The sequence below is a fragment of the Zonotrichia leucophrys genome, chromosome 11 (assembly GCF_028769735.1).
Source record: "Zonotrichia leucophrys gambelii isolate GWCS_2022_RI chromosome 11, RI_Zleu_2.0, whole genome shotgun sequence".
NCBI lineage: Eukaryota > Metazoa > Chordata > Aves > Passeriformes > Passerellidae > Zonotrichia > Zonotrichia leucophrys.
Window position 1 is genome coordinate 1,614,717 of NC_088181.1, and position 26,593 is coordinate 1,641,309.

The 26,593-nt window shown below is 62.9% G+C and overlaps 3 protein-coding genes across 8 annotated transcripts in view; 1 reads left to right on the forward strand and 2 right to left on the reverse strand.

Annotated features, from left to right (window-relative positions):
* ZC3H18 (zinc finger CCCH-type containing 18) overlaps nt 1-344 on the reverse strand; it is a 47,662-nt gene extending 47,318 nt beyond the window's left edge. For 2 of the 4 annotated variants that reach the window (XM_064723169.1, XM_064723166.1), the window contains exon 1: nt 60-343. The gene's annotated coding sequence lies outside the window, so the exon portion shown is untranslated. Of the gene's footprint in view, nt 1-59 lie in introns of all 4 variants that reach the window. The other 2 variants (XM_064723168.1, XM_064723167.1) reach the window with 2 other exon arrangements.
* A 406-nt stretch (nt 345-750) lies between these two features.
* Nucleotides 751-3,295, forward strand: CIDEC (cell death inducing DFFA like effector c). Of its 3 annotated transcripts, none has more exons than XM_064723170.1 (6): nt 751-842; nt 1,942-2,013; nt 2,138-2,279; nt 2,365-2,514; nt 2,617-2,801; nt 2,897-3,295. In XM_064723170.1, exons 2-6 carry the CDS (start codon nt 1,964-1,966, stop codon nt 3,087-3,089), a joined length of 720 nt encoding a protein of 239 aa, XP_064579240.1. In that variant the 5' UTR covers nt 751-842; nt 1,942-1,963; the 3' UTR covers nt 3,090-3,295. The 3 variants fall into 3 exon arrangements, with proteins under 3 accessions (XP_064579240.1, XP_064579243.1, XP_064579241.1); XM_064723173.1 differs by having other exon boundaries at nt 775-793; XM_064723171.1 differs by lacking the exon at nt 751-842 and adding an exon at nt 1,418-1,474.
* Nucleotides 3,296-4,369: 1,074 nt separating this feature from the next.
* ZFPM1 (zinc finger protein, FOG family member 1) overlaps nt 4,370-26,593 on the reverse strand; it is a 35,748-nt gene continuing 13,524 nt past the window's right edge. Inside the window, exons 2-10 of the mRNA XM_064723381.1 lie at nt 24,381-24,512; nt 21,880-21,969; nt 12,358-12,491; nt 9,708-9,810; nt 8,675-8,884; nt 7,944-8,174; nt 7,558-7,653; nt 7,325-7,474; nt 4,370-6,990 (exon numbers count right to left, since the gene is read on the reverse strand). Coding sequence (XP_064579451.1) covers nt 4,796-6,990; nt 7,325-7,474; nt 7,558-7,653; nt 7,944-8,174; nt 8,675-8,884; nt 9,708-9,810; nt 12,358-12,491; nt 21,880-21,969; nt 24,381-24,512 — 3,341 coding nt within the window. The 3' untranslated portion in view covers nt 4,370-4,795. The remainder of the gene's footprint in view (nt 6,991-7,324; nt 7,475-7,557; nt 7,654-7,943; nt 8,175-8,674; nt 8,885-9,707; nt 9,811-12,357; nt 12,492-21,879; nt 21,970-24,380; nt 24,513-26,593) is intronic.

A 26,593-nucleotide genomic window follows, 5' to 3' on the forward strand; every position in this document is an offset into this window, starting at 1 on the left:
GCAGGAGACAAACCCCAAGCACCCTCGGCTGCCGTGGTGCCCGGTGTGTGCCCGCTCACCTCCGAGGCTGCTCTCGTGCCAGGCGGGGCTGTCCGGCTGTGCCCCCGCGGTGCCCGCTCACCTCCGGGGCTCCTCTCCTGCCAGGCGGGCTCTCCTGCCGTGCCCCCGGGCCGCGGCTGCTGGCGCTGTCCCTGCTCCCGCTGCCAGCCGAGGGGGACAGTCAGAGCCACCCGCACGCCGTGTCCCTGCCGAGCCCCGCTGTCCCCCGGCTCCCCGGTCCCATTCCCGGTCCCGACCGAGCGGGGAATTCATTCATTTCCGCGCCCTCCGGCCTCCCGCCGACCCCCTCTAGATCACCGCGGGGCCCTGCCCTGCTGTCCCCGCCGCCCGCCCCATTCCCGCTCCCGGGGCTGCCCCCGTCCCCCCCTCCCCGGTGCCGCCCCCGCTCCCCCCGCCGGGCCCGGGCCCGCCCCCCCTCCCGGGCGCTAGGCCGCGGCGGCGCGGGCGGCGGCTCACCGGTGTCGGGGGGCGGCGGGGGCCCGGCGCGGTGCGGGGCGCGGCGGGGGCGGGCCCGGGACGGCGGGGGCCGGCGGGGACCGGCGGGGCGGCGGCGGCAGCGCGGGACGGGGCGGCGGAGCGGCCTCTACTCGCGGCGGCGCAGGGCGGCCATGGCGTGACGTCATCCGCGCGCGACGGGGCCCGGCGGCGCGAGGCGAGGGGAGGAGGGAGGGCGCGCTCTGATTCCCCCCCCCGGTCTCTTAAAGGGGCCGCGCACGGCATGGACGGAGCGCAGGTGTGCGCGCACAGCTGGACGCGTGAACGCGCCAACATCTGCACTGGGGGTGTGTGCGGGCGTGCACGTGGAGGGAGAAGGATGTGCCAGGTTCCAGATGTGCCCGGGTCGCACCCGCGCACAGGGACGGGGCACCCGCGTGCCGCCGGATCGGGGAATGTTCGGGAGCTCTGGCAGGGACACCTGGGGCAGGTGACACAGGGACACATCCAGGTGGCTTTGGGATGGCTCCTGACAGGAGACCGCACATCCCTGGGCAGCTGTGCCAGGGCTGTGCCACCCTCCATGGGCACAGGCTCTCCTCGCGTTCAGAGGGAACCTCTCGTGGTTCATGGACAGTGCAGTTCCTCCTGTCCCTGGGCACCGCTGGGAGCAGCCTGGCACCGTCCTGTGACACCCACGGGAGCGTTTGTAGGGATTGATGGGACCCTGTCAGCCGGACCTTCCCCGAACGGACCCGCCCGGCTCCCGGTGTCCCCCCAGCCGGACGGGCCCGGCTCCCGGTCCCCCCTCAACCGGTCCACCCCGAGCTCCCGGTCCCTCCCCGGCCGTACCGGTCCCATTGGGCCCGGCGGGCAGGAGGGTGCGGCCTGGGGAGGGAGGAGCCTCTGTGACAGGTACATAAGGGCAGGTGAGGAGGACGGGCTGGATCCTCGGGAGAAGAGCTGCTGTTCCTTGGAGGTGAGGGGATGGGAGCTCTGCTGGACCCCCGTGAGGCTCCTGGCTGGACATACCCCCGGATCAGGCTCCAAGCTGGAGCCACCCCTGGAGCGGCAGGGCTGGGGTGCTCCCATGGGTGTCCCTGGCCCCAAAGCCCCGGTGCCCTCTCCCAGGAGCCCAGGGCTGCTGTCTCACCTTTGCTCCAGCGCTGACTCAGCCCCCGCGTGTCCCTTTGCGCAAGAGCCCTGCTGGCAGGGGACTCTGGCCGGGCGGCCACCGCTGGCCTGGCCCCGGCCAAAGGGCAGGACCAGCCCCTGTAAAGGCAGCGGTGACAGAGCTCGGGCTCAATTCTGTCACCGGCATTGCCAGCAGGGAGATCTGGAGCAGACGGGAGCTGAAAGCAGCAGAAAAACCCCTGGAGCAGAGTTGGACGTGCTGGTGGGAACAGATCTTGAGCTGACAGGAGCCACTGTCCTTCCTCCCCGCAGGCTGCTCCGTGCTCTTTGGAAGATGGACTACGCCAAATCCCTGAGCCAGCGCCTGGCTGCCCCCGTGTCCAAGTAAGTGCCATGGACCCCCTGTCCCCAGCATGGGGGACATCCCCCCGATCCCTCCCTCGGTGCTGTCACTGCCAGGGGGTCCTGCTGGCTCTCAGAACACCCCAATCCCTGTGTCCCTTCCCAGATGTGTCTCAGCCAGCGCCTCCATGACCCAGCAGCTGCTGGCGGGCCCGGCCCCACGGCCCAAGCCCTACCGCGTGTGCAACGGGGACCGCAGCGTGCGCAAGGGCGTCATGGCCCCCAGCCTGGCCGAGCTGCTGCGCCAGGTCTGTCTGTCTGTCCCTCTGTCCGGGCTCTGTCTGCCCGCCCAGGGCCTGCCCCCAGCCCTGCTCACCCCCAGCCCCTCCACAGGCCCAGAGCGCCCTGGCCTTGCCTGCGCCCATCGCGCTGGTGCTGGATGAGGACGGCACCGCTGTGGAGACAGAATCCTTCTTCCGGACCCTGGAGGAGGGCACTGCCCTGATGGCCCTGAGCAAGGGGCAGAGCTGGACTGCCCCCAAGGTGAGGGACCCCTGAGGGGCTGGTTTGTCCCCTCTGTCCCACGCTGAGGTGGGATTGGGAGCGTGGGGTGCAGCAGGTGACCGTGGTGCTGCTGTTCCACAGACACGTGGCTACCAGGTGAGCCCGTCCCGCAAGCCCCCGCGCAGGATCGATGTCGCCTGCGTCACCTTCGACCTGTACAAGACCCACCCGAAGGACCTGGGCTGCCTCAATGTCAAAGCCACCCTGTATGGCACCTACAGCATGTCCTACGACCTGCGCTGCTACGGGGCCCGGCGCCTGGTGAAGTGAGTGTGGGGGTTTGGGGACACAGGGGACACTCTGGGGACAGGGACACTGCCCAGCCCAGCTGTGCCATGCTGACCCCTCTCTCCCTGCCCAGGGAAGCTCTGCGCTGGGCGCTGTTCAGCATGCAGGCCACGGGCCACGTCCTGCTGGGCACCTCGTGCTACATGCAGCAGCTCCTGGATGCCACCGAGGAGGAGCAGAAGGAAGAGGAGAAGAGCTCGCTGCCCCTGCAGAACCTCCTGCCCTGTAGCCTCCCCGCCCTGCCCTACAAGAAGATGTCACAGTGAGGCTGGCTGGCCTGGCCTGTCCCCTCTGCTGTCCCCCCAGCCCTCAGGGGTCTCAGCACCCTGCTAGGTCAATGCCTGGGCAGAGGCTGCCACGGTGCCTGGCACAGCCTCTCCTTGCACTCCGCTGGCTGAGTGTGGCCAAGCCTGCTCTGGAATAGCTGCTGCTCTGTAAATATATTTATTTAAGTAAAGGTCTCCTGAATTCAGCTGTGTTTTGTGTTGTCTTTGTGGGGTGGGGGACACCCAGGACGCTCAGCCCTTGCACTGCTTGGCACCCTGAGCTGGTGGTGGTGTAAGAGGTGCCAGGAGGGAACCTGTCGCAAGCGCTTCCCCAGGGGAGCTGCTGCCTTCATCATCCTCCTCCTCCTCCCTGGCACCAGAGCCTGGCTCCCACCCCTTGGCACAGAGCTGAGACACCCACAACACAGTAATGGGGCTAACCCCAAAGCCCTGGCCTGTGGCAGCTGGCACCATGCCTGTCTTTGCTCCCTTTAAAGGGATGAGAGATCTCCCTGTGCCCCTGTCTGTGCAGGGCTGGCACAGAGGGAGGGACATGAGGGGGTGTTCTGGTCCCTGGGGTCCCCAGCCCCATTGGCAGCCCTGGGCAGGGGCAGTCCCTGTGCCCACCCCAGCCTTGCACAACCCTGGGTGCTGCTGCTGGCCTGGCCAGGTCCGGGGGCATCCCAAGGGCTCAGCAGCTCCAGGGATACCAGCTGGGAAACAAACAGGGCTGGGGGCACTGGGCTCCAGTGACCTGGCCCTTGGGACTGTCCCCAAGAGCTCCCAGAAAGATCCTGAAGCACAACCCCTGCCAGAGAGGGTGGGAGGGAGAGGAACAACCCACTGCCTGCCTCTGCTGGACTGGGAATACTGGGATGAGCAGTGGGGAGGTGAGGAGCCATCCTCTGGGGGTCCTTAGGGCCATCCCCCCCTGTCCCCTGTGGGGGACACCTGACCTGAGTCGCACTCACCTGGGCACCCACAGCAGGGTCTGGAGCTGCAGGCAGGGACTGCTCCTGTGGCAGAGACCTGAGCCCCACCCGGCACTGTGGGGCTTAATTACCTTGATAATTAATGAGCCATCAGCACCAGCTGAGCCCCATCTGGGAGCAGCACTTTGCCCCATGGCTGCTGAGGTGCCACGCGGGGACAGCGTGGGGACGTCATGCCCTGTCCCTGCTGTCACCGTGGCTGTACACACCCCATGTCCCCATGGCCCAGCCCCTTGAGGTGCTGGTGTCCATGCCAGCCCCCCCAGTGTCCCCGACCCCACACACGTGTTTAGCAGACATATTTATTTCTGTACACACTTATTTATACACACAGTTCCCAGGGCAGCTCCATCCTTGCAGGGTCTGCTCTGCGGTGGGGACACCCCCAGATTTCCTGGGGTGCCGTGCCCCCCACCCCAGCCCCGTAGTGTCTACGGGGCAAAGCCCCCTGCAGCCCCCAGGGCAGGGCTATGCACAGTCCTCCTGCCTCAGTTTCCCCCCGGGGCACAGGTGGGGGCTGACCCCACCTCCAGTGTCCTCGCCCCCCAACCTGGATGACATTTGGGGCTCTCCAGATGCCAAAGCTCCCCCGGTGGAGCCTCCTGGGGGGATCCTCCATCACCCCAACCCCTGCATGGGGAGGGGGTGTCAGGCACCGGTTCCACCCCCCAGCCCCTGCAGCCCCCCGAGCGGTGCCGGGGGGCTCTGGGGGGGTTACTTGACGTGCTCGGCGGCGTGGGAGGAGCAGTAATACTTCTTGTGGGCGATGAAGGTGGACAGGCTGCTGAACTTGATGTTGCACAGGCGACAGTACCTGTGGTTGCCGTTGGGCACCGGGCCGGGCACGGCCTTGCCCGGGGGGGTCTGCACCCCCCTGTCCGTGTAGGCGGGGGGCGTGGGGGGCTTGCGGGGGGCTTCCCGCAGAGCCTCGGGGGCTGCGGGCGAGGCGGGCGAGCCGGGGGGCCGCGGGCTGTCCCTGCTGTCCCTGCCCTCCTTGGCGCTGTCCCGGCGGAGGCGAGGGCCGGGCGGGCGCGGAGGGGACCCGGCGGGCAGCGGGGGCTCGGGCGTCCTGCTGGCACCGGGTGCATCCGGTGGTCCCGGCTTGGCCACGAAGAGCCCGTGGGCGTTTCGGAAGTGCTCCAGGAGGTCGCCCTTGATGGCCCCGTTGAGGGGACAGTAGGGACAGGCAGCCAGGGGACCCTTGGCCCCCGGCGGTGGCAGGGAGCCCTTGGGGTGACGCTGCAGCGAGTCCGCCCCGGGGTAAGGGATGCCGGGGCTGCCCGCCGGGGCCGCCCTCACCCGCACCCCTCCTTCGGGGTCCCCTTCACCGGGGCTGCCGGGGCTGTGCCGGCCCTTGAGCGGGGCGGCCATGGCGCCCTTCATCTTCTGCAGGTGCTCCAGGGTGCGGGGCTGCAGCGGCGTGGCCGGGCACTGGTACTTCTTGTGCGCCAGGTACGCGTCCAGGCTGTTGAAGCTGATGCGGCACGCCGTGCACTCGTGGTAGTCGGCCAGGGGCAGCAGCGGCGCCGGTGCCGGTACCGGTGTGGGTGCCGGCTCGCTCTGCCAGCGCGGCTTCTTGCTCAGGTCGATGGGACCCTCGGCGTCCATGGGGCTGGCGCGGGGCTCGGGGGCGGCCGCGGGCGGCTCTGCGGGCGGGGGCTCCGGGGCTGGCGGGGGCTCCGCGGGGCGGCGAGCGGCGCCGTGGATCTCGTAGAGCTTGCGGCGCTTGCGGGTGCGCAGGGGCTGCGGCAGGAAGGGCACTTTGGGGGCGGCGGGGCGGCGCAGGGGGGGATCGTGCCGCGAGGCGCAGTAGAAGCGCTTGTGCACCACGTAGGTCTCGTGGCGGCTGAAGCGGATGTTGCAGGCCTCGCACAGCGTCTTGCTGGGGTCCTCGTCCCCCTCGTCGCCCGCCGAGCTGCCGGGGCTCTGGCTGTCCTCGCTGCACCGCCCCGAGTTCCCCTCTGCCTCGGGGGACCCCGCTTTGGTGCCCCCATCCTCAGCCTTGCCCTCCGGTGTGGCGGATGGCGGGGTGGCATCGCGGCCGGCGTCCCCGTCCCCCGCTGCCGGGCCCTGCCCGTTGCCCGCCGGAGGGGACAGCAGTGTCCCTGGGGCCAGGGGACCCTTGGGCGCCCCGGGGGGAGCTTTGAGCTTGCGTGCCCCGGGGGGGCTGTCCTCGGCCAGGTGGCGGCTGGAGCAGTACAGGCGCTTGTGCACGTAGTAGTTGTTGATGTTGTTGAAGGTGATCTCGCACTCGAAGCACGTGGCGCCCTTGGGCACCGGCGGCGTGCCCGTGTAGATGGCAGGTGGCACCGTGCCCCCGTGGCCCTGCTTCAGCCGGCTGTGCACCAGCTCCGACATCTTGGCCAGGATCTCCGAGGCCTGTGGCACCACGGCGGCCTCGTGGCCGAACACGTACTGCGGCAGGAACACGGTGCCGCCGGCCGTGCCCGTCCCCGGCTCGCTGGGCACGGGGCTGGAGCCCGGTGTGGGGCTGGCGAGCTCCGACTTCACCTTGGCCGATGCCAGGCTGCGGGGGGACGAGGTCCGGGAGCCGCCCTCGGGGCTGCCGGCCCCCTCCCCGCTCCTGGGCGCCTCCGCCTCGCTGGCCGGGCTGCCCGCCGGCTCCTCCTTGATGCGCACGGGCTCGCCGGACGTGGAGGAGGAGGAGGATGAGGAGGATGCCGATGAAGGCCCTTCCCCGTTCTGCGGCTGGGCTGGGGGTGAGAGTTTGCCGGCCCGGGGGTCGGGGGGCGAGGCGGGCGGTGCCGGTACCGGTGGTGTCGGTGTCGGTACCGGAGCGGTGTCGGGGCCGGGCAGCACCACGTGCGGCGGCAGGGCCGGCAGCGCCTCGGGCAGGAACGCGCCCAGGCTGCACTTGCGCAGGGACGCGTTGTTCGGCTGGCTCAGCCCTGCAGGGGGACAGAGGGGACAGTGTCACCAACAGAACCAGCACAGGGAGGATCAGCACTGAGAGCACCAGCATGGGGTGCTGCCCTGGCCCCCCGTTATGACACCCCCAGGGCAGGATCCTCACCCCGTTCCCTGTTCCACACATCCTGGCAGAGGGATGTTTGCCATGTCCTGTTCCCAACACCCCTGGCACCCCATTCCCCATTCCCAACATCCTGGCACAGGGACAATGTACCATCCCCACCTCCCTTCCCACCAGCAGGCCCAGCTGGGGACAAGCCCTGGGGGACAATGCCATCCCATGTCCCCCATGGCCACAGCCCCAGGACTCACCAGCAGCGAGGGGTTTGGCAGCAGGAAGGGCTGACCCAGGTGAGAACACCTCGCCTTTGGAGCCTGGCTGGCAGATCATGTGGTTGGTGACCAGGTGGCTGTACAGGATGTCCCTCGTGGTGGAGATGAAGCCACAGCTGTGGCAGACACCTGAGGGGACAGAGCATGGGGCTGAGCAGGAAGGACAGTGCCCATCCCTGGGTGGCACAGGGCTGTCCCCGTGGGTCACTCACCGTTCAGGGTGTCCGTGTGCACCTTCAGGTGCCGCTCACAGTTGGCCTTGGTGGTGAAGGCCGACAGGCAGATCAGGCAGACAAACGGCCGCTCTCCTGCCGGACAGATGGACACTCAGTGCTGAGGGCAGGGGGACAGGGACTCTGGGGACACCCACAGGGCCAGCTCCCTCTGTCTCTACAGGTCTGAGATGGGGGAAGACCTACAAGCGAGCTGTGCCAAACCAGTGCCCCAAACCAGCTGGGGAGAGCCTCACCCCACTGCCCAGTGTGCTCCAGCCCTGCATCCTCCCTTCCCCTCCAGCAGCTCAGCCTCCTCTAACCGGTCACCATGCTGCCACCCCAAAGCCTCCAGACCAGGGGTGCCATGCCAGGCCGTGCCATACCGCTATGGCTGCGCATGTGGATCTCCAGGGAGCTGGCACTGGGACAGCTCTTCTTGCACTGAGGGAAGGGGCAGACCCTCTCGTTGGGATAGGTCTCCTTGGGCTTCTCGTCCAGCGCGGGGGAGCCGGCGCGGGCGCTCTGCCGGCTGGCACAGTAGTACATCAGGTGCGCCTGCAGGTTGCGCTCGCTGCGGTACCAGATCCCGCAGTCCTTGCACGGGAACACGTCCTCTGTGGAGAGCAGGGGACAGGGACATTGCTGTGGGACAGGCTGGGGACAGGAACATTGCTATGGGACCAGCTGGGGAGCCCCGCAGGGCTATGGTGCTGTGTGCGTCTTCCCGCATGTCCCTCTCTGCGTGTCCCTCCCAGCGTGTCCCCCCTTGTGTCCCTCTCTGTGTCACTCCCAGCATGTCCCTGTGTGTCCCTTCCCATGTGTCCTTCTCCACGTGTCCCTCTCTGTGTGTCCCCCCTTGTGTCCCTCTTTGCATGTCCCTCTCCGTGTGTCCCTCTCCGTGTCTCCCATGTCCCTCCCCATGTGTCCCTCCCTGCATCTCCCTGTGTGCCCCTCTGTGCTTATCCCTTTCCATGTGTCCCTCCCCACATGTCCTTCCCCATGTGTCCCCTCCCTGTGGGTCCCTTCCCGAGTGTCCCTCCCCACATGTCCCGCCCTGTATCCCTCCCCAGGTGTCCCTCCCTGCCTCTCCCTCCCCGTGTCCCCCCGGCCTCACTGTTGACCACGGCGGTGGCCAGGATGGCGGCCATGCCGGCCTGCTGTGGCAGCAGCTGGATGTCGGAGTGCAGCGCCGCCGGGTACGGGGACTCGCCGGGCTCGGCTTTCACGCTGTGCTTGGGGACAGCCGGCGGCTCCGCCACCACCAGGGCGCTCAGGGGCTCGTCCTCCCGCAGCGCCCGCGTCGTGCGGCACCACAGCGCTTCGTCTGCAGAGGGGACAGCGGTGAGCGGGGACACCGCACCCCGTCCTGCCCGCCTGGCCCGGCCCCTCCGTCCCGCCCTGTGCCCGCGGTCCCGGCACGGCCGCTGCTCCCTCCCGGCCATGGCCTGGAGATGGCGGTGTCTGCCCGCGCTGAGCCCGCACCGCCCGCCCGGAGCCGCTCCGGCTTGTGCCCGGGTCTGCACATAGCCCGGTGCCACCCCTGCCACATCCCGGTGCCACCCCTGCCACATCCCTGTGCGACCTCTGCATCCAACCCTGTGCAATCCCTGTGTGATCTCTGCATCCATCCCTGTGCCCATTCCTGCCACATCCCTGTGCAATCCCTGTGTGATCTCTGCACCCATCTCTGCCACATCCCTGTGCCCATCTCTGCACCCATTCCTATGCCCATCCCAACATCCATGCATCCATACACCCATCTCTGCATTCACCCCTCCGCCCATCCCTGTGCCCATCCATGCATCCAACCCTGTGCCCATTCCTTTACCCATTCCTGGGGCCACTCCTGTCCCCATCCCTGCATCCTTACACCCATCTCTGCACTCACCCCTCTGCCAATCCTTGTGCCCATTCCTGAACCTTTGTGCCCATCTTTACAACCACCCCTGTGCCCATCCCTGGATCCATCCCTGTGCCCATCCTTGCTCCCATCCCTGCTCCCATCCCTGCTGGGACCCTCCCCAGCCCCACTGGCTGCAGCCACCCAGGGAAGCTGGGACAGGGACAAGCCCAGGGACAGCCAGCAGTGGGACAGGGGACACGGATGGGGACCCCTCCCACCCACCCCCAGTGCCCCCAGTACCAACCCTTCCTGTAGATGACGGCGTTGGCATCGGGCTCTCCGGGCACGAGGGGCAGCAGGGACAGCCAGCAGCTCTCGTCCCCCAGCACCAGCGTCAGGGGGGGGCTCTGTGGGGCAGGGACAGGGGTCAGCACCGGGGTCACACTGAGGTGGGGTCACATGCTCCCCAAAATGGGCTGGGGTCACTCTGAGGGGCTGCCATGGGGTCACAGCACTCCCCAAATGGGGCTGGGGTCACACTGAGGGGCTGCCAGGGGGTCACAGCACTCCCCAAAAGGGGCTGGGGTCTGCCATGGGGTCACAGCACTCCTCAAATGGGGCTGGGGTCACACTGAGGGGCTGCCAGGGGGTCACAGCACTCCCTGCTCAGCCCATGCCCAGCTCAGCCTCCCCGCATTCTAATGAATATTAATGAGCACAAGGGGGGGGGAAATTAATCTCCCTGATCCTCCGATGGCTGCTGCAGTAACGATATGAAATCTAATTATCCATCCCAATATTTCCAACCCCTCCAACTCAGCCTGACAGTCACAGCCAGTTGGGGCCTTATCACTGCCAGGAGCCGAGTGCTGGCAGCCTGATAAAGCCCCCAAGACATGTGTGTGACACTGGTGCATGTGTGTGACACTGGCACAGGGGTGTGACACACTGGCACATGGGTGTGACACACTGGCACAGGGGTGTGACATGTGTGTGACACATTGGCACATGGATGTGGCACACTGGTGCATGTGTGTGACACTGGCACAAGGGTGTGACACACTGGTGCATGTGTGCATGTGTGTGACACTTGCACAAGGGTGTGATGGGCTGGCACATGGATGTGACACACTGGTGCACGTGTGTGACACTGGCACATGGGTGTGACACACTGGCACAAGGGTGTCACATGTGTGTATGATACACTGGCACAGGGGTATGACACGTGTGTGACACACTGGCACATGGATGTGGCACACAAGTGTGACACTGCCACAGGTGGGTGCACCTCCCCTGCCCCTGTGGACACGGGAAATGGGGCTGGGGGCTTTGGGACCCCAGGATCCCTTGGGAATTCTGCTCCTGGCACGGGGACACCCCTGCCTGGAGGGGCTGCCTGCCCTGCACCCCAAGGTGCCCCCAGCACCCCGGGGTGCCCACGGCGGCTCCCCACGGCGGCCCCAGCCCGGCGTGAAGCCCGTCCTTGTTCTCCCTGAACAAAGAGGTCGCTGTGTGGCTGCACAGCCCGATAACCATCGCACACCCATCTGAAACCCGAGCTGCTCCGCATCCGCCGGCAGCGCATCCGCACGGCCCTGCCCGGCCCGGGGGGGACACGGGCACCCGGGGGCTGGGGACAGTCCCAGAGGGGCTTCACCTGCCCTCGGCACCCCGAGCTGTCTGCCTGAGGGTTTGCACACCCTCCCGAGCAAGGATCTCTTGGGGGAACCCTGTGGGAGCAGGTGGGGACGAGTGGGCATCTTCCTCCTCCTCCTCCTCGTCCTGCTCCTGCTCTTTTCCCTCCTCTTCTTTCTCCTTCTCCCTCATCCCATGGGGACACACAGTGCTCCACACCACGGAATATCAAAGACACCCAGTGCTCCCAGCTCCCACCAAAACCCCAGGTTGGGATCATCTCCCACCACTCCACATCTCTCCAGAGGGAGGAGGAGGAGGGATGAGGGAGCTGTTTGGGATTTATTCCCCGGAGATGAAGAGCAGAGCCAGGCAGGATTTGGGGGAGACCCCCTGCACCCCCCCCCCAGCGCCGCCAGCAACAAAGAGGAAAGGACCTGAGGGTGACAGCCCCTATCAGGGATGGGGCTGCAATTCCTTCCTCCCTTCCCCGAGCAGAGATAGGGAGGGAGGAGAGTGGCAGAGGAGAGCAGGGCTGGGAATCATCAGCCGGGCTCGATAAGGGAGCTGCTGAAATGGGAGCAAAAATATTTAGACAATAAATGAAGTATCAGAAAAAAGCTGAGCATATCTTGGGGAAATCAATCATCCTGTACCGGGTGTCTGGACACACGGCGCCAAGCGGGAGATAGGGAGCCAAACTGGGCAGATAAGGGTTAATCAAGGATTTAATTCAGCAAAGATAAACGGGCCTGAGCTTAAAAAAAAAAAAAGAAAGAAAAGAAAAAAAAAAAAGAGCAAAGGAGAGAGGAGGAGGAGGAGGAAGAGGTGGGGATGGAACCAGGGCTTGAAGATCCTGGGCTGGAGCTGCCTGTGTGCGGCTCATGGGGGATGTGGAGGGAAGGACGTGGCTGGGATGGAGGATCCAGAGCCTAAAAACACCCAGAGTCACACTCGTGGCCACCTCCCTCCTCTGCTGCTCCCCCAGTGATGGCACCAACAGCCACCATGCCCTTGGTGCTCCTCTCCTGCCCCGTCCCCACGGCTGCTGGTCCTTCCCAGGCACCACCAGAGTCCCCAGGGAGCAAATCTGAGACGGGAAAAGGCAGATCCCATCTCCCCTGTGAGGAGACAGGTGCCACCAAGCAGCCTGTGCAGAGCGGATGGCAATGTCCTCCTGTCCCCTGCTCTGGGCTGGCAGGGAAACCTCAAAGCAGGAGATTCCCTGAGGAACCTGAGCAGCTCGGGCAGGGACTTCTCATCCCAAAGAATGTTTCCTCCACCTCACCGTGCTCCCTGTCCCCTCGGGTGCTCCTTACCGTGTCGCCGTGGCCCGGCGATGCCGGCTCGCTGTGGATGCTGCCCGGGAAGGGGCCCCAGGAGAAGCCCTCGGGGAGGCTGCGGCGGCTCCGCACCCGTCTGTGCCCATCCCGCACCTCCAGCTCCAGCTCATCTGCGGGGAGACACGCACAGCATCAGTGGGATGTGCCCCAAAACACCCCAGATTGCAGCACCCCAAATCCTGGGGGTGTGGGACTGCATCTCCAGCTCCAGCTCATCTGCGGGGAGACACGCACAGCATCAGTGGGATGTGCCCCAAAACACCCCAGACTGCAGCACCCCAAATCCTGGGGGTGTGGGACTGCATCTCCAGCTCATCTGCGGGGAGACACGCACAGCATCAGTGGGATGTGCCCCAAAACCCTCCCTGATTGCAGCACCCCAAATCCCTGGGGTGTGGGACTGCATCTCCAGCTGATCTGCGGGACACGCACAGCATCAGTGGGATGTGCCCCAAAACACCCCAGATTGCAGCACCCCAAATCCTGGGGGTGTGGAACTGCATCTCCAGCTCATCTGCGGGGAGACACGCACAGCATCAGTGGGATGTGCCCCAAAACATCCCAGATTGCAGCACCCCAAATCCCTGGGGTGTGGGACTGCATCTCCAGCTCCAGCTCATCTGCAGGACACGCACAGCATCAGCGGGATGTGCCCCAAAACCCTCCCTGATTGCAGCACCCCAAATCCCGGGGGTGTGGGACTGCATCTCCAGTCATCTGCGGGAGACACGCACAGCATCAGTGGGATGTGCCCCAAAACCCTCCCCGATTGCAGCACCCCAAATCCTGGGGGTGTGGGACTGCATCTCCAGCTCCAGCTCATCTGCGGGGAGACACGCACAGCATCAGCGGGATGTGCCCCAAATCCCCCTGGACTGCAGCGCCCCAAATCCCGGGGGTGTGGGCACCTGTCTGGAGCTGCTGGTGAGGGTGCCATGGGGGGTCCCAGCCCAGCCCGGGGGTCCCAGCACGGCCCTGGGCAGAGGAAGGAGCGTTTCCCATCCCCGCACCCGAAGTCGCAGCAGCTTCAGGGCTTAATGGCTTTGATTATCTGATAAGGCTCTGGTTTAATGGGTTAGATAACATGTGAATACGCTATGAAGGCTGCTCGAAAATGTTTTAACTGTGCCTTTGTCTTTGGGAGCGCAGATAAGATGGCAGGTAACCAATACCCAGATGGATGTGCCGCCTGCCCCTCAATGGATGCTGCCCCCCAAAACCGAGCAGCTCCCCGGGGACACAGAATGAACCCATCCCGTGTGTGCCCGAGCCCTGCAGGGCAGGACAGAGAGCCCCCCGAGCCCCGAGGGGCTGCAGGCAGTCCCGGGTGCCGGGGACAGGGAGGAGGCTGTGCTGGCTGAAGGCAAAATTGCCTCTGGAGCCGGGAGCGCGGGGAGGATAAAGCGATCCCAGGGCTGCAGAGATTGAAATCTGATGTGTTTATTAGCAGGGCTGACATCTGGATCCTCCCGGCGCTGGGGTGAGCTGAGGTGAGCGACTGGGAGAGCTGGGTGGTGTCACCTGCCATGGCCCAGGTGCCACTGCCACCCGCGGGTCCCCTCTGGCCACCCCGGGCACTGCTGGAGCTCATCCCAGGGGAGCAGCCGGTGCCATCCCGGCAGAACTGGGAGGTGTCCGGGCTCCCCGAGGTGTTTGGGGTCACCAGGTTGGTCCCTGCCACCCCACAGCCCTGTGCAGAGCCCCCAGCCCTGCAGGTGATGGGCTCTGCCTCAGCTGCCCTGTCCTGCCCACTGAGACAGCCTGGGAGCCCCTGGAGCCACAGTGCTCCCAAAGGCACCCTGGCCATCCATGGAGATCCCAGCTCTGTGTCCAGCTGGGATCTCATCCCTGCAAAGGGGTTCTGGGGATGAGCATGGCAAAGGCTGTGTGTGCCCTGCATCCCTGGCATCCTCCCATCCTGCATCCCACACATCCCTGGCACCCTCCTGCCCTGCATCCCCCTGACCATTTCCTCCAGCACAGGGAAGAGGAGGAGGAGGGATGAGGGAGCTGTTGGGATTTATTCCCTGGCACAAACTGAGCCTGAGGAAGGGTCCATGAAGGACTGAAGGCAGGAGGGAGCAGAGTGACCACCAGAGTGGCTGAGCAGGGCAGTCAGACCTCACATTATTCCACACTTCCAGCACCTCCAATCCGATCCCAAAACACTCCTGGAGTGCTGGACTCCCGCAGCCTCAGCATCCCCACCCTCCCCTGCACCCTAAACCCCCAGCAGCCCCTCTGCCTTTGGCACCCCAAAGATCCCGGCTGCTTTTGGGGCCCGGAGCCCAACGGCCACGTCCCCCTGCGGGTGCCCCCCCTGCCCGTCTCAGTGGTAATCAGCAGCGTTTGGGTCAGGAGACCATGTCTCTGAGATAAGAGCATTCGCCTGACACTTCCCATGTCAGAGCACTTCATCTTGTGTGTATCAATCCCCAGCAGAGAAAACACGCAGGCGCTGATAAAGAGAAAACCGTTCCAGACAGGGGGACAAAAATAGTGCTGCCACAGCCAGCCCCGTTCCCGCCAGCCCCACGGCCTCCACCCGCCCCAAAACGGGGTGCTGGAACCCCACTGCTGGTGCTGAACCCCTGCTCCGTGGTGCTGGGAGCTCCCCCAGAGGGATGAGTGTGCCTGGGCCAGCCAGGGATGCTGCAGAGCCCCTGTGCTGCATCCATGTTAACACAGCGAGGGAAAAAAGGAGGGAAAAGACGATTTTTTCCAGCTAAACACACAGCACTGCTGAGAGGGAACAGGGAACATGATGGGGAGGCCTGGGAGATGCTCTGTGCTCCACACTGGGAACAAAGCCCAAAGGCAGCAAGCTGTGTCCCCATGTGGGACCACCAGGGAGTGATCCCACTGCTCCCACCTGGATCCGGGCACATCCCACTGCCTGCAAGGCTGGGGAGAGCTGCTGCCAGCCCCTGGGGTGCCCTGGAGCAAAGTCCCTGAGCTGCAGCTCCCTGTGGGATCCCCTGGCAGGTGAACACCCCCCAGGTATCTCACCTGGCCATCGGTCCCTCCTTATCAGGGAGCAGGGCTTATCTCCCAGCTCATTAACCAAATCGGGGCAGGGACCGGCCTGTTTGCTCTGGGGCACAGAGAAAAGCAGCAGGGAGGAAGGGAGAAAGGGAGGAAAAGCCCACAGAGAGGCAGGTGCACCTGCCTGGTGTGACAGGGACAGGGAACTCGGGGCTGCTCCTGGTTTATCTTCCCATCAAGAGATTCCAAAGGAATCGGCTGAGCTGTGCCAGGAGCAAAGATTAATCCTGTCACCACCCCATGGCCAAGCAGGCACGGCTGACACCCACATTCCCACCCATCCCGAGGGTCCAGGGTGGGCACAGGGGAGGGAGGAAGCTGTGGGGATGCACAATTCCAGGGAGGCATGACTGAGCCTTGCTCCAGCACAGGGTGTGATGGAGATGAACGGTCAGAGCCCATGGGCACAGTGACCACAGCATGGCCAGGGCCAGGGACAGGAATGGCCCTGCCAGGAGCAGCACTGGAAGCTCTGGAGATGCAGCCACATCCATTTGTTTTCCTTGTGGGAGCGAGCAGGAGGGAAGGGCAGAGGACCCCCAGACAAACCCACTCATCCCACCCCATTCCATTCCAAGCTGTTCCTGCATCCCTTTGCCTCAGCTGCATCCAGAGCACTTGAACCCCATCCAGACCAACTGCTCTGCCCCTCAGTGGGCACCCAGGCTTGGAGGGCCCTGCAGTGTTTGCAGCTGCCTGGATACAACCAGGATAAATAGTGCTATCAGTGTGTCATTGGATCACAGCCTGGGATCAGTCACCTTGCTCTGTGCCAGCCTGGGGGGCACAGCCAGAGCCAGCCCTGGGCACGGAGAGACTGGGAAACGGGGAGGGATGGATGGATGGATGGATGGATGGATGGATCTCCAGATTCCTGCTAAGGGACCAAACAGTTCATTTGGATGTTGTTCAAATCCTGTAGATGCGGGAGGCAAAGGGATGCAGGAGCAGCTTGAAATGGGATGGGATGGATGGTTTGGCACCCTCTGCCCTTCCCTCCTGCAAGGAAAGCAAACGTGGGTGCCTGGATGTGGCTGCACCCCTGGAACATCCAGGAGCCAACGTGGGTGGCTGCAGGAGCCAGCCTGGCCCTGGGATGGATGGATGGATGGATCCATCAATGGGTACCCAACCTCCCTTGGCTCCCCTGCTCCTGCCTGGGGAAACCCGAGCTGGAGAAGCCCCAGTTCCCCCCATTTCCCCCCAGTTCCCCAGCCCGGCCCCAGCTGCTGTTTTTAGAAGCGGCGAGAGCGCGGCGGAAGGAATAAATCCTGACAACTCAACTACTGCAATGATGTGATGGCACCGCTCCGATAAGATGGAGGGAGCCGATTGGGAAGAGTCTTAAGCTGTGAACACGCAGCATCTCCACTCTTCACCTCGGCTCACAAAGGGAAATCTCTCCAAAGGGGCTAAGGAGATTATCCCGGCTTTGCCGTCCCGGGTGCTCGAGTAATCAGGGCAGCCTTGGGGACGACAAAGGAGTGAGGAGGGTTTAAATCGAGCCTTGCTGGGCTCAGCCTGCTTGGGCTCAGCTCTGCGGGTGCAGAGGGGATGGCTGTGGCACAGCTGGGCTCTGTGCCCTGCTCTGGGGTGCTGGGGAGGCCCCGGTGGGGCGGGAGCCAGGGGGGATCTCTGCCTTTATCTCTGCTGCCCATCGCTCGCCACTTATTGATTGTTTGCTGCCCGAGTCCAAAAGCGACTCCTTATCGAGCTGAACCCTGCCCCTGGATAATGGAGCAGCCAGCCCTGCCCCTGGGCACCACCCAGCTCCTGGGGGGCTGGACAGGGGGGGCTGCACACACAGGGGGGGCTGCACCCCAAAAGGGCCCGCTCTGCTCGCCAGCTGTGGCGCACAGCTGGCAGGCGCTGCTGGCAGGGTGGCACCGGCCGTGCCACGTGTGCCCCGGGATCACCCCACGGAAGCTGGGGTGCCCTGCCCCTGCAGGATGGGCTGATAAGCATTGCCAGACATTTGCCTTTGGGGTGTTGCTGTGCCCTGCTGGGATGGGGCTGGGAGGGGGTGCCCATCCCGAGGGGTGCCCATCCCTCATGACAAGGGGTTCCCATCCCAGGACAGAACTGGCACCTGTGCCTGCAGGGATGTGGATGGAAACGCTGGGAATAAGGTCAGGAAAGGCTCAGGGAGGATGGGAAGCAGGAAAACTTCCTGGCTTCCCTGGGGCTGCCAGGACCTCTGTGCCAGGGGTGCCCTGTCCCTGCTCTGTCCCCCATCCCAAGGGGTTCCCATGCCATCCCAAGGCAGCCCCCATTCCCTGGGGTCCTCCTCACAAGGGACATGCAGGAAACACACAGGACCTGTGACCTGTGTCCTGGGACAGGAATAAACACTGGGAAAAACACCAGAAAGAGCTCAGGAAGGATGGGAAGGAGGAAAACTTCCTGGCTGCCCCGGGGCTGCCAGCATGGCAGGACCCCTGTGCCAGGGACACCCTGTCCCCTCTCCTGGGACCCCTGGCTGTGCCCAGGCAGCAGGAGGAGGGCACTGGGGAGGGCAGGAAGCCAGAGAGGGGAGGAAGGGGATGCAGGGGCCCCGGAGCTGATGCAGAGGGAAGATATCCCGAACGGAAAGGGGAGGGGAGCACAGGGGGACCCTGCCACAGCCCCAGGGCCTGGGGGGTGGGAGAACCCCTGGGGGGGTACCTAGATGGAGATGGGGGGGTTCAAGCCCCAAATTTTCCCAATTCCTCGGATTCAGGCAGGGCGAAGCAGGAAGGTGAGTGATTGACAGCTGTCAATCAGCACCAGCCTGGAGGCATCACCCTCAGGGCTCAGAGTGCAGGAAAATGCCAGGGAAAATGGGAACAGATGCCTGAGCATCCCTCCCTCCATGCTGTCACTGTCCCCAACATCCTGAGCATCCCTCCGCACTGTCACTGTCCCCAAAAATCCCTGAGCATCCCTCCACACTGTCCCCAAAATCCCTGAGCATCCCTCCACACTGTCACTGTCCCCAACACCCTGAGCATCCCTCCACACTGTCATTGTCCCCAAAAATCCCTGAGCATCCCTCCACCCCAGCTGAGTCCCCAAACTGGTCTGATCATCCACTCAGCAACATCCCCAGACCAGTCAGAGCATCCCTTCACCATCAGTGTCCCCAGCCTGTCCCCTCCACCCTGCAGTGACCCCAGGCACAGGGGGACATTCCCAGCTGCTCTTCCTCATCCCCAACCAGGGACAGGTGCCACCATCAGTGCTGGGATGGTCCCCACCCCGCTGCCTTTGGCAGGAGGACACACATGGGAGGATTTCAGGGTGCTGGGCCCCCCTGATTTGGGACACTGGGGGTGCCAATGCCCTGAACCCCAAGTGCCCCCATCCCTCAGCAGCCTCCCACAGACACAACTCTCTGCTGCTCCTCTCCCAGCGATAACAGGGAATAGCTGGGATAATAATTCCCACCCACACATGCCAGGGTGGAGGGGGAGGGACGGGGCAGATGTGGGGGTGCTGTCCCCCCCTGGAGGAGCCGTCCCCCCCATTGTGCCCTGCTCGCCCCGATAATGAACCTTGAGGTTTCCAGACAAACCCTGGGCAGCCAGAGATTATTGAGGAGGGAGATAAACACAACTGAAGGGAAGGGCGAGCTGGGAGGAAAAGGGGGGGAAAAAAAAAGGACTTGGGAGTTTTAATTAGATGCACTAAAAAAAAATAAAAATGAGGAGTTGCTCTGTGCCATCCTGATATGGAGGATGGGGGTGAGGGGTTTGGGGGATCAGGAGAGGAGCCTGAGCTCTGTAATCAACCCAGAGCCATCACTGCTGCCCAGAGGAAATATTAATATTAAATTAATAGTTCATAATTAGCAATTGGATATTAAATAAAGCCCAAACAGGCAAGGGAGTTCAGCAAGGTGGAGCTGCAAAGTGATGCTGGTGTAGGGAAGGGGGTGAAGAATTCCCAGGGAATTCCCAGGTGGGATAATGCAAAGCTGTTTGGTCACAGCTCCAATCCTGTCCCTGCCTGTGCTGCTCCCACAAGGACAAAAGCAAAAATCTCCATCCTACCTGGTGCAAAGGGAAGAATCCAGGATCCCCAGGGGCTGCAGCAGCTCCCAGAGGGAATCCTCTGGTGCTCATCATGAGGCTGAGCAGCCTGACCCTCAGCAGGGCTCTCTGCTGCATTCCTGCACCAGCTCCATGTGAAATTTGCCACTTTTTCCTCTTCTCCCTCTGGGAAAGCTGGTTGGGATTGCTGAGGTTGGCAGGGCAGGGATGGGGCAGCCCTGGAGGCTCTGGGTGATCCTGAAATTCTCTGCTACCCACCCTTGTCCAGGGCAAACCAAAATGAGAGGGAAAGAAGGAAACCTGAGGCATGGATGGAGGGGCTGTGGGGAAGGGTTTGGGGGAATTTGGGATGGTTTGGGGGAATCTGGGAAGGATGCACATCCTGTCTCCAGCCCTGCCAGAGGATGGAGTGAGCACAAAGCATGGCCATGATCCCACTGGCAAGCAGAACAGAGCCAGGCTGTCCCAGCACTCTGGATGAAGGGCTGGTGAGTCCTTACACCTGTAAAGGCTCCCAAGTTTGGGATTTCATCCTCCAGCTCCTGTGAACTTGCCCATCAGCTGGACAAGCCTCAGTGCCCTCCAGGGAGCAAGGTCACTGCAAAGCTAAACCAAAACCCTCCTCACTCCTGCCAGGAGGAGCCAGGCAGCCCCAGGGCGAGCTCCTGGCAGGCCACATCCCCTCTGGATCAGCAGGATGACCCTTGGGATCCCTGACCCACAGCGGGGGCGACCCAGTGACCCCCAAACCTCCGTGGGGGTGCAGTCGGAGCCCCCCGGGCGCGGCGCATCCTCGCGCTGACAGCCGGCGGATCCTGCCCGATAAAGCAGCCAAGCCAGGCTGCTCCCAGCTTCCCTTTTGGGCAGCTCCATCCCCGATAAAGGGCGAGCCTGCAGAGCCCCTGATAGCCGGGCCATGGCGGCGGTTGGAACATCCTATCGGCGCGGCATCGCCGGCAGCTCCCGCCACCAACACCAGCACCGCTCCCATCACACAGCGCACACGGGCTGCAGGGCCCCATCGTCAAATCTCTTTTACATAAAGAATGCAAATAACCCAGAGGGGAAGGGGAGGCACGGCCTCAGCCAGGCTCCTTGGGGAGATTTGGGATGAGCACGGTGTGGTGACCCCACAGGGAATGGGGGCAATGTGGGGTGGGAGGTGCAGCCCCATCCCACCCTGCCCCGGGAGCGCTGGGGGCAAAGGGCTGGGAGCAGATAAGGAGGAGCAGGGGGTGGCTTCCAGCTCCTTCCTGGACACCACAGGCAGGAAGGGCTGGGATATCAGCGGGGCCGGCAGGAGCTTCCCCTCGGGAAGGGGAAGGGGACTGTGGGGATCTGGGCAGCTGCAGGAGGAGCACGTGTGCTGGCAGGCACTGCTTCCCAGGGCTGCTGCAGCCTGGTGGCCTTGGGGACACAGCAGGACCTGCCAGGTGTGGCCATCCCCAAAGGGCCATCGCTGTCCTCTAGCTCTGCCCAACACCCCCAGCCAAAGCTGGGAGCTCCTCTGGGAGGAGCAGGGTGTGGGCAGCACCCACAGGGCCCAAAATGTGCCCAAAATGTGGCCCATTCACCCTTGGGAGTGCCAGGTGCTCCTGGTGCCATCCCCATCCACCTGCCAGGAGCCACTCCCAGTGGAACAACCACTGCCCCAATCAAGGAGTGATGGCCACAAACTAAGCCACAGGGAGTTCCACCTCAGCATGAGGAAGAGCTTCCCATGGAGGGTGGCACAGCCCTGGCACAGCTGCCCAGGGAGGGTGTGGGGTGTCCTGTCCGGAGCCATCCCAAACCCACCTGGATGTGTCCCTGTGTCACCTGCCCCAGGTATCCCTGCCTAGGGCTGGATGCTCTCCAGAGCTCCCTGCCTACCCCAGACATTCCCTGATTCTGTGAATCTGTGTGGCACACGTCTGTAACCCCGTGGCTTTGGAGATAAGTGGGTGATAGGGCTGGGGGTGCCCACAGGGCCAGCCTGGCCTCGCTGGTGCCCCCGTGCCCGCGTGGAGATACCAGGGGGAGATAGAGGCTGAATTTGCTCCTTGGGGTTTTGATAAGCATCACCAAACCACCCCAGCGTCGCTCTTGTGGTTGCCAGGATGTTGGTGAAGTGCCCTGGTGCAACACAGGATGGGCCCAAACCCTGCCAGTGCCAGGGAGTGTGATGCCAGCTGTGGGGATGGCATCCCTGCTGCTCCCACATCCATGCTTTGCCATCCCAACAGCGCCCTGGAGATGTCAGGGATCACACCCATCACCTCACACCTCCCTTCTGCAGGGGTTCTGGGGTTTGCAGCTTGCCCAGCTCCCAGTGCTCCTCTCATACTGGTGTTTGCAAGAGGAGGTGAATGCTGGAGGCTGTTCCAGCAGATCTACTCAGGACACTGGGATGGAGCAGGACAGCCCCACAGCAGAGACTCACCTGGCCCATTCCAGCTGTCTGGCTCCTGGGGGTTTTCTCCAGGATCTGGCTTCTCTGGCTCCTTTGGACTCTCCAGAGCATCTCTGGACTCTGCAGCAGGAGGGGGAAGGCAGCAGGTCAGAGCAGGGCACTCCAGAGGCAGCATTCCACAGGGGCTGGGACCACCAGAGCAGCGACACCCAACACCCAGGGCTGGGATGGGCACAGGGAGGGCATTCACATCCCCCTGGGAGTGCCCCATCAGCCCACCCCAACCCCTGGCACACCCGTGCCATGCCACGCCACGCCGTGCCACGCCAGCGGGCCGAGCCCCGCTCCCCTCACGGCTCTATTTGTGGCGTATTCATAGCAACTTGATAACAATTATTTTCTCCATTAACTGCTGCTGGAGATGGGCTGATAAAGGCAATCTGCATATGACAGTGTGGCAGATTAGTGCCCAAAGTACATGTTTGCCTTGGCGTCCCGGGCGGATCGAGCAGCGGAGCCCAATCGATCGGCGCCACCGCGGCCGCCCAGGGGTGACGTCACCACCACTGCAGATTATTAATACAGGTGATAAGCGCCATGATTAACATCAAATAAATCAATCACCGGGTATAAAAGTCCTATTATTTTTGGCTATAAATCAAAGTGCCTGGCATATCGATTTTTATCCATCGCGCTGAAAGCTTTAGTGGCCGTTATTGCTGCTGGGCCTTATCTCTGCTATCACCTCTTTATCGAGGCAGGCCAGTGCCAGGTGCAGCTCCGCGCCCCGGCTCCAGCTCCTCGCCCCCAGCCCTGCTCCCCCATCAGATAAGGGCCCTGATTCTCTCCACCAGCGAGCAAAGTTTGCCTGGGAGACCTCCCTGACTCAGATACTGGGGTCCCTTCCTTGCTCCACTTATCAGGTCCCCTCCCTGTTCCAATTATCAGGCTCCCTGCCCTGCTTTGCTGTAGGATCCTTTCCCTGCTCTGGCTGTTGGGGTCCTTTTGCTGAAATCGGGGTCTCTGCTTGCTCCAACTAGGGTCAACTCCCTGTCACAGCTTTAGGGTCCCTGGCCTGCTCCAAATACTGGGGTCCCCTCCCTGCCACAGCTACTGAAGTGCCTTCCTTGCCCTTCATTCTTGGGGTCCCTTCCCTTCCCTGTCTTGTGATCTCCCCCTACCTCGTCCTGTTGGGGCTATCAGGGTCCCTAAATGTTGGTGTCCCTGACTGTCCCAGCTATATAAGGTGTCCCTTCCCTATTCCACTATCAGGATTGCCCCTCATTATTGGGGTCTCTTCCCTGCCTTGTGATTTCCCCCTACCTCATCCTGTTGGGGCTACCAGGGTCCCTAAATGTTGGTGTCCCTTCCCTACTCCACTATCAGGATCCCTCCCTGTCCCAACTTTCAGCACCCCTTCCCTATCCCAGCTGTTGGGGTCCTTCCCCGCCCCAGCTGGGTGGATCCCTGGCTGCCCTGGATCCCTGGAGCCCCGAGGCCTGGCTGCCCTAGATCCCTGCTGCACCATGGCCTGGCAGCCCTGGTTTTGGGGACATTTCTCCCCCAGATGCAGCTGGAGGCAGCGGGGTTTGCCGGGAGCTCTGTGAGCCGGCGCAGCCTTGCCCCGGCGCGGTTATCTCAAAGGGCACAGCAAACATTAACTGATTGGGATTTGCCCCCACCTCCACAGGAAGGAACTCAAAGGATATCTGGGACTGTTTCAGCCCGGCCCTGAGTCGCAGCCACCTTTGGGGTGGGGCACAGCTCGGCTCCAGCCTGGCGGCTGCGTGGGCAGCACGGTGCCACCAACGGCCCCGTGCCCGCAGCCCACCCGTGCCACGGCCACCTGTGCCCTCTGGGGCTGCTTGGCACCCCGGGGGAGTCACTTGGTACACCAGGGGATGTGACTTTGTCCCCCTGAGCGGGGGAACTTTGCACCCCAAGGGACGTGTCTTTCATCATGGGTGCGGAGAGGAACTTTGTACTGCAAAGGATGTGACTTTGCACCCCGAGAGGTCACTCTGCATCCCTGGCATGGGACACTTTGCACCCCAAGGGAACGTGACTGGCACCCCAAGCTAGGGGGAAGGGCCATCCTGCACCTAAGGGGTCACTTGATATCCCAAATGTCACTTTACATCCCTGTGAAAGGTCACTTTAAACCCTGACTATGTAACTCCACACCCCAAGGGGGTCACTTCATACCCCAAGGGACATGACTTTGCAAACTGGGCTGTCCCCAGGGTGTCAGAGGGATGGAACCCCCAGGGACAGGGGACTGTCCTCAGAGTCCCAGAGGGATGGAATCCCCCAGGAATATGGGGCTGTCCCCAGGGTGTCAGAGGGAGGGAACCCCCAGGGACACGGGGCTGTCCCCACAGGGATGGAAACCTGCAGGGACATGGGGTTGTCATTGTCCCACCAGCCCCGAGGGGTGGCCAGGCTGCATCCTGAGCTAATCCCAGCAGGTTGCTCTGGTGGCAGGGCCCGTCCCCGTGGGGAGGGGACAGCAGGGACAGCGCAGGGCTCACCTTCACTGCCGGGGGGGCTGCAGGTGTCGCGCTCGGCGGAGCCCTCGCCGTCCGAGGTGGCCCCGTCCCTCTCCGAGGGGCTCTTGTCCCCCACCGGGGCGTCCTCGCCTTCCTCCATCGCTGCCAGGGACCCTGTGGGAGCACGGACAGGGCGGTGAGGAGGGCACAGCCACAGGGAAAAGGTGCCAGGGGGCTTTGCCAGCTGGGAAATCAGGATGCCGGGAGGAGATGCCCCATAGGGAAGGAAGGGAAGCTCTGCCCAGCCATTCCTGCAGTGCAGCTTCTCCCTGGGGTGCATTGTCCCCTTGCAGAGGTGACCATGTCTTGCTGCAGGTGTCCCCTCCCTGGAGCACTGTGGGGAATCAGCCTGGCAGCAAGAGGGGCATCACCTGTCCCCAAAACAGACCCCAGAAATGGTCCCCACCACCCTTATCCGACAGGGGACACAGACCCACGGTGATGGCACTGCAGGGGGGACATGGGGACAAACAGGGCGCACACAGGGGACACCCCTCAGCCCTGCCATCTGTTTCCATGGCAACACAGCCACATCCCCAGCCAGGCAGGCAGGGCCCAGCCCCGGTGGCACACATGGCACACATGGCTGGCACCGCACGACGCCGCAGGACCGGGGACCACGGGGGGACCACGGGGGGATCAGAGCAGGGCCAGCCCGTCTGCAGACCTCAGCTGCTCGCCGTGACTCCAGGCATGTATATTTACAGCAGCAGAACAAAGAGCCCATAATCTATACAAAGCACACAACAATGAGCGTGAATAAAGAGGCTGCCGGAGAAGGGAAGGCAATTTATTCTAATTCTGCTAATTTCAGTTCCAGCACAATTAAAAAGGCTCTGATAATATTCAGAAACAATCGCCAGCTAACAAATCGTTTCTCCCGCTGTAAATGAAACATTGTTAGGCTAATTTCTTCCTTCACGCCTTCACGGCTCTTGGGCTTCTGATAAAGTTAACCCGACGCTCGCCTGCGCTGGGCTTTGGCACCTCCAGCCTGCCCAGGGAGGGCTGGATGGGGCTGGGAAGGGATGGGTGGGACCAGGAGGGCACCTGGCACCCACCCAAGGGTGCTGAGACCACCCACATCCTGCCTGGGAAAGCAGGAGGAGGATGGGGATGGCTTTGGGTACCACAGCGTCGTGGCCTACAGGGATGACGGGCAGCCAACAGCATCCCATGGATGCATCCCAAATCCCACCCCAAAATACCCATCCCCAGCCAGGAGGGAAATGGGGATGCCCCATATAAATCTAACTGGATGCTCCATATAAATCCAGCTTTGAGTGCTGTGGAGTCACCAAGATCCTACAGGGATGGTGGGTGGCCAGCAGCATCCCAGTACCGTCACTGGGATCCCTGGATCCACCCTGAAATCTCCATCCCCAGTCAGGAAGGAGATGGGGATGCTCCACCTAAATCCAGCTGGGGTTTGGTGTCACCCAGTGCCTACAGGGGTGATGGGGAACCAACAATCCCAGAATCTTGTCACTGTGATCCCTGGATGCATCCTGGGACCACCCACACCCCACCCCAAAACACCAGGGCCCAGCCATGAGGAAGATGGGGCTGCTCCATATAAATCCAACGTTGTCAAACCTGGTATGGGGACAATTGGTGGCCAACAGCATCCTGGAATCATCTCACACAGTCCCTGGATACATCCCACCCAAAAGCATTCCCAAGGGAGATGGGATAAATAAAATAGATCAATATAAATAAAAATAGAATAAAACCAAGATAAATCTAACCCTGTAAAAGCAGGGGTTTGGGGACCACGGTGTCACCAGTGCCCACGGGGAGGCTGGGAGGCCAACAGCATCCCAGAATGGTGTCCTTGGGTGCATCCCAGCCCCACTGCAGCACCCAGTGCCCACCAACCCCCCAGCTGTGTGGGTTAAACCAACCACTGGGGAAAAAAAAAAGTCAAAAAAAGGGGAAAAAAAGAAGCAAGTGAGGGAGAGGGAGCAGGAGCAGGAGCGGAGGGAGCGTCACTTGCCCGGGATTGCTGGGAGCCCTGCACAGTTATCACCGCACACAGCCTCCCTCGGCTGGCCTGATCTGTCTATTCTTCATTAAGCAAATACGCTGAAATGGAAATGAAAACATAATAGCTATTTGATTCTCGGCGAGATATTTTGCATATTGGTTCAGTGCTGATAGTGGAATTTCATCAACTCCCTTTTTTCATGCTTTAA

Excerpts from the sequence above, each read along its gene's own strand:
- CIDEC (XM_064723170.1), top strand. The coding sequence starts at position 1,964 with ATGGACTACGCCAAATCCCTGAGCCAGCGCCTGGCTGCCCCCGTGTCC. Across the intron at positions 2,014-2,137 it reads CTGGCTGCCCCCGTGTCCAA|ATGTGTCTCAGCCAGCGCCT; the intron begins GTAAGTGCCATG and ends GTCCCTTCCCAG. Across the intron at positions 2,280-2,364 it reads TGGCCGAGCTGCTGCGCCAG|GCCCAGAGCGCCCTGGCCTT; the intron begins GTCTGTCTGTCT and ends GCCCCTCCACAG.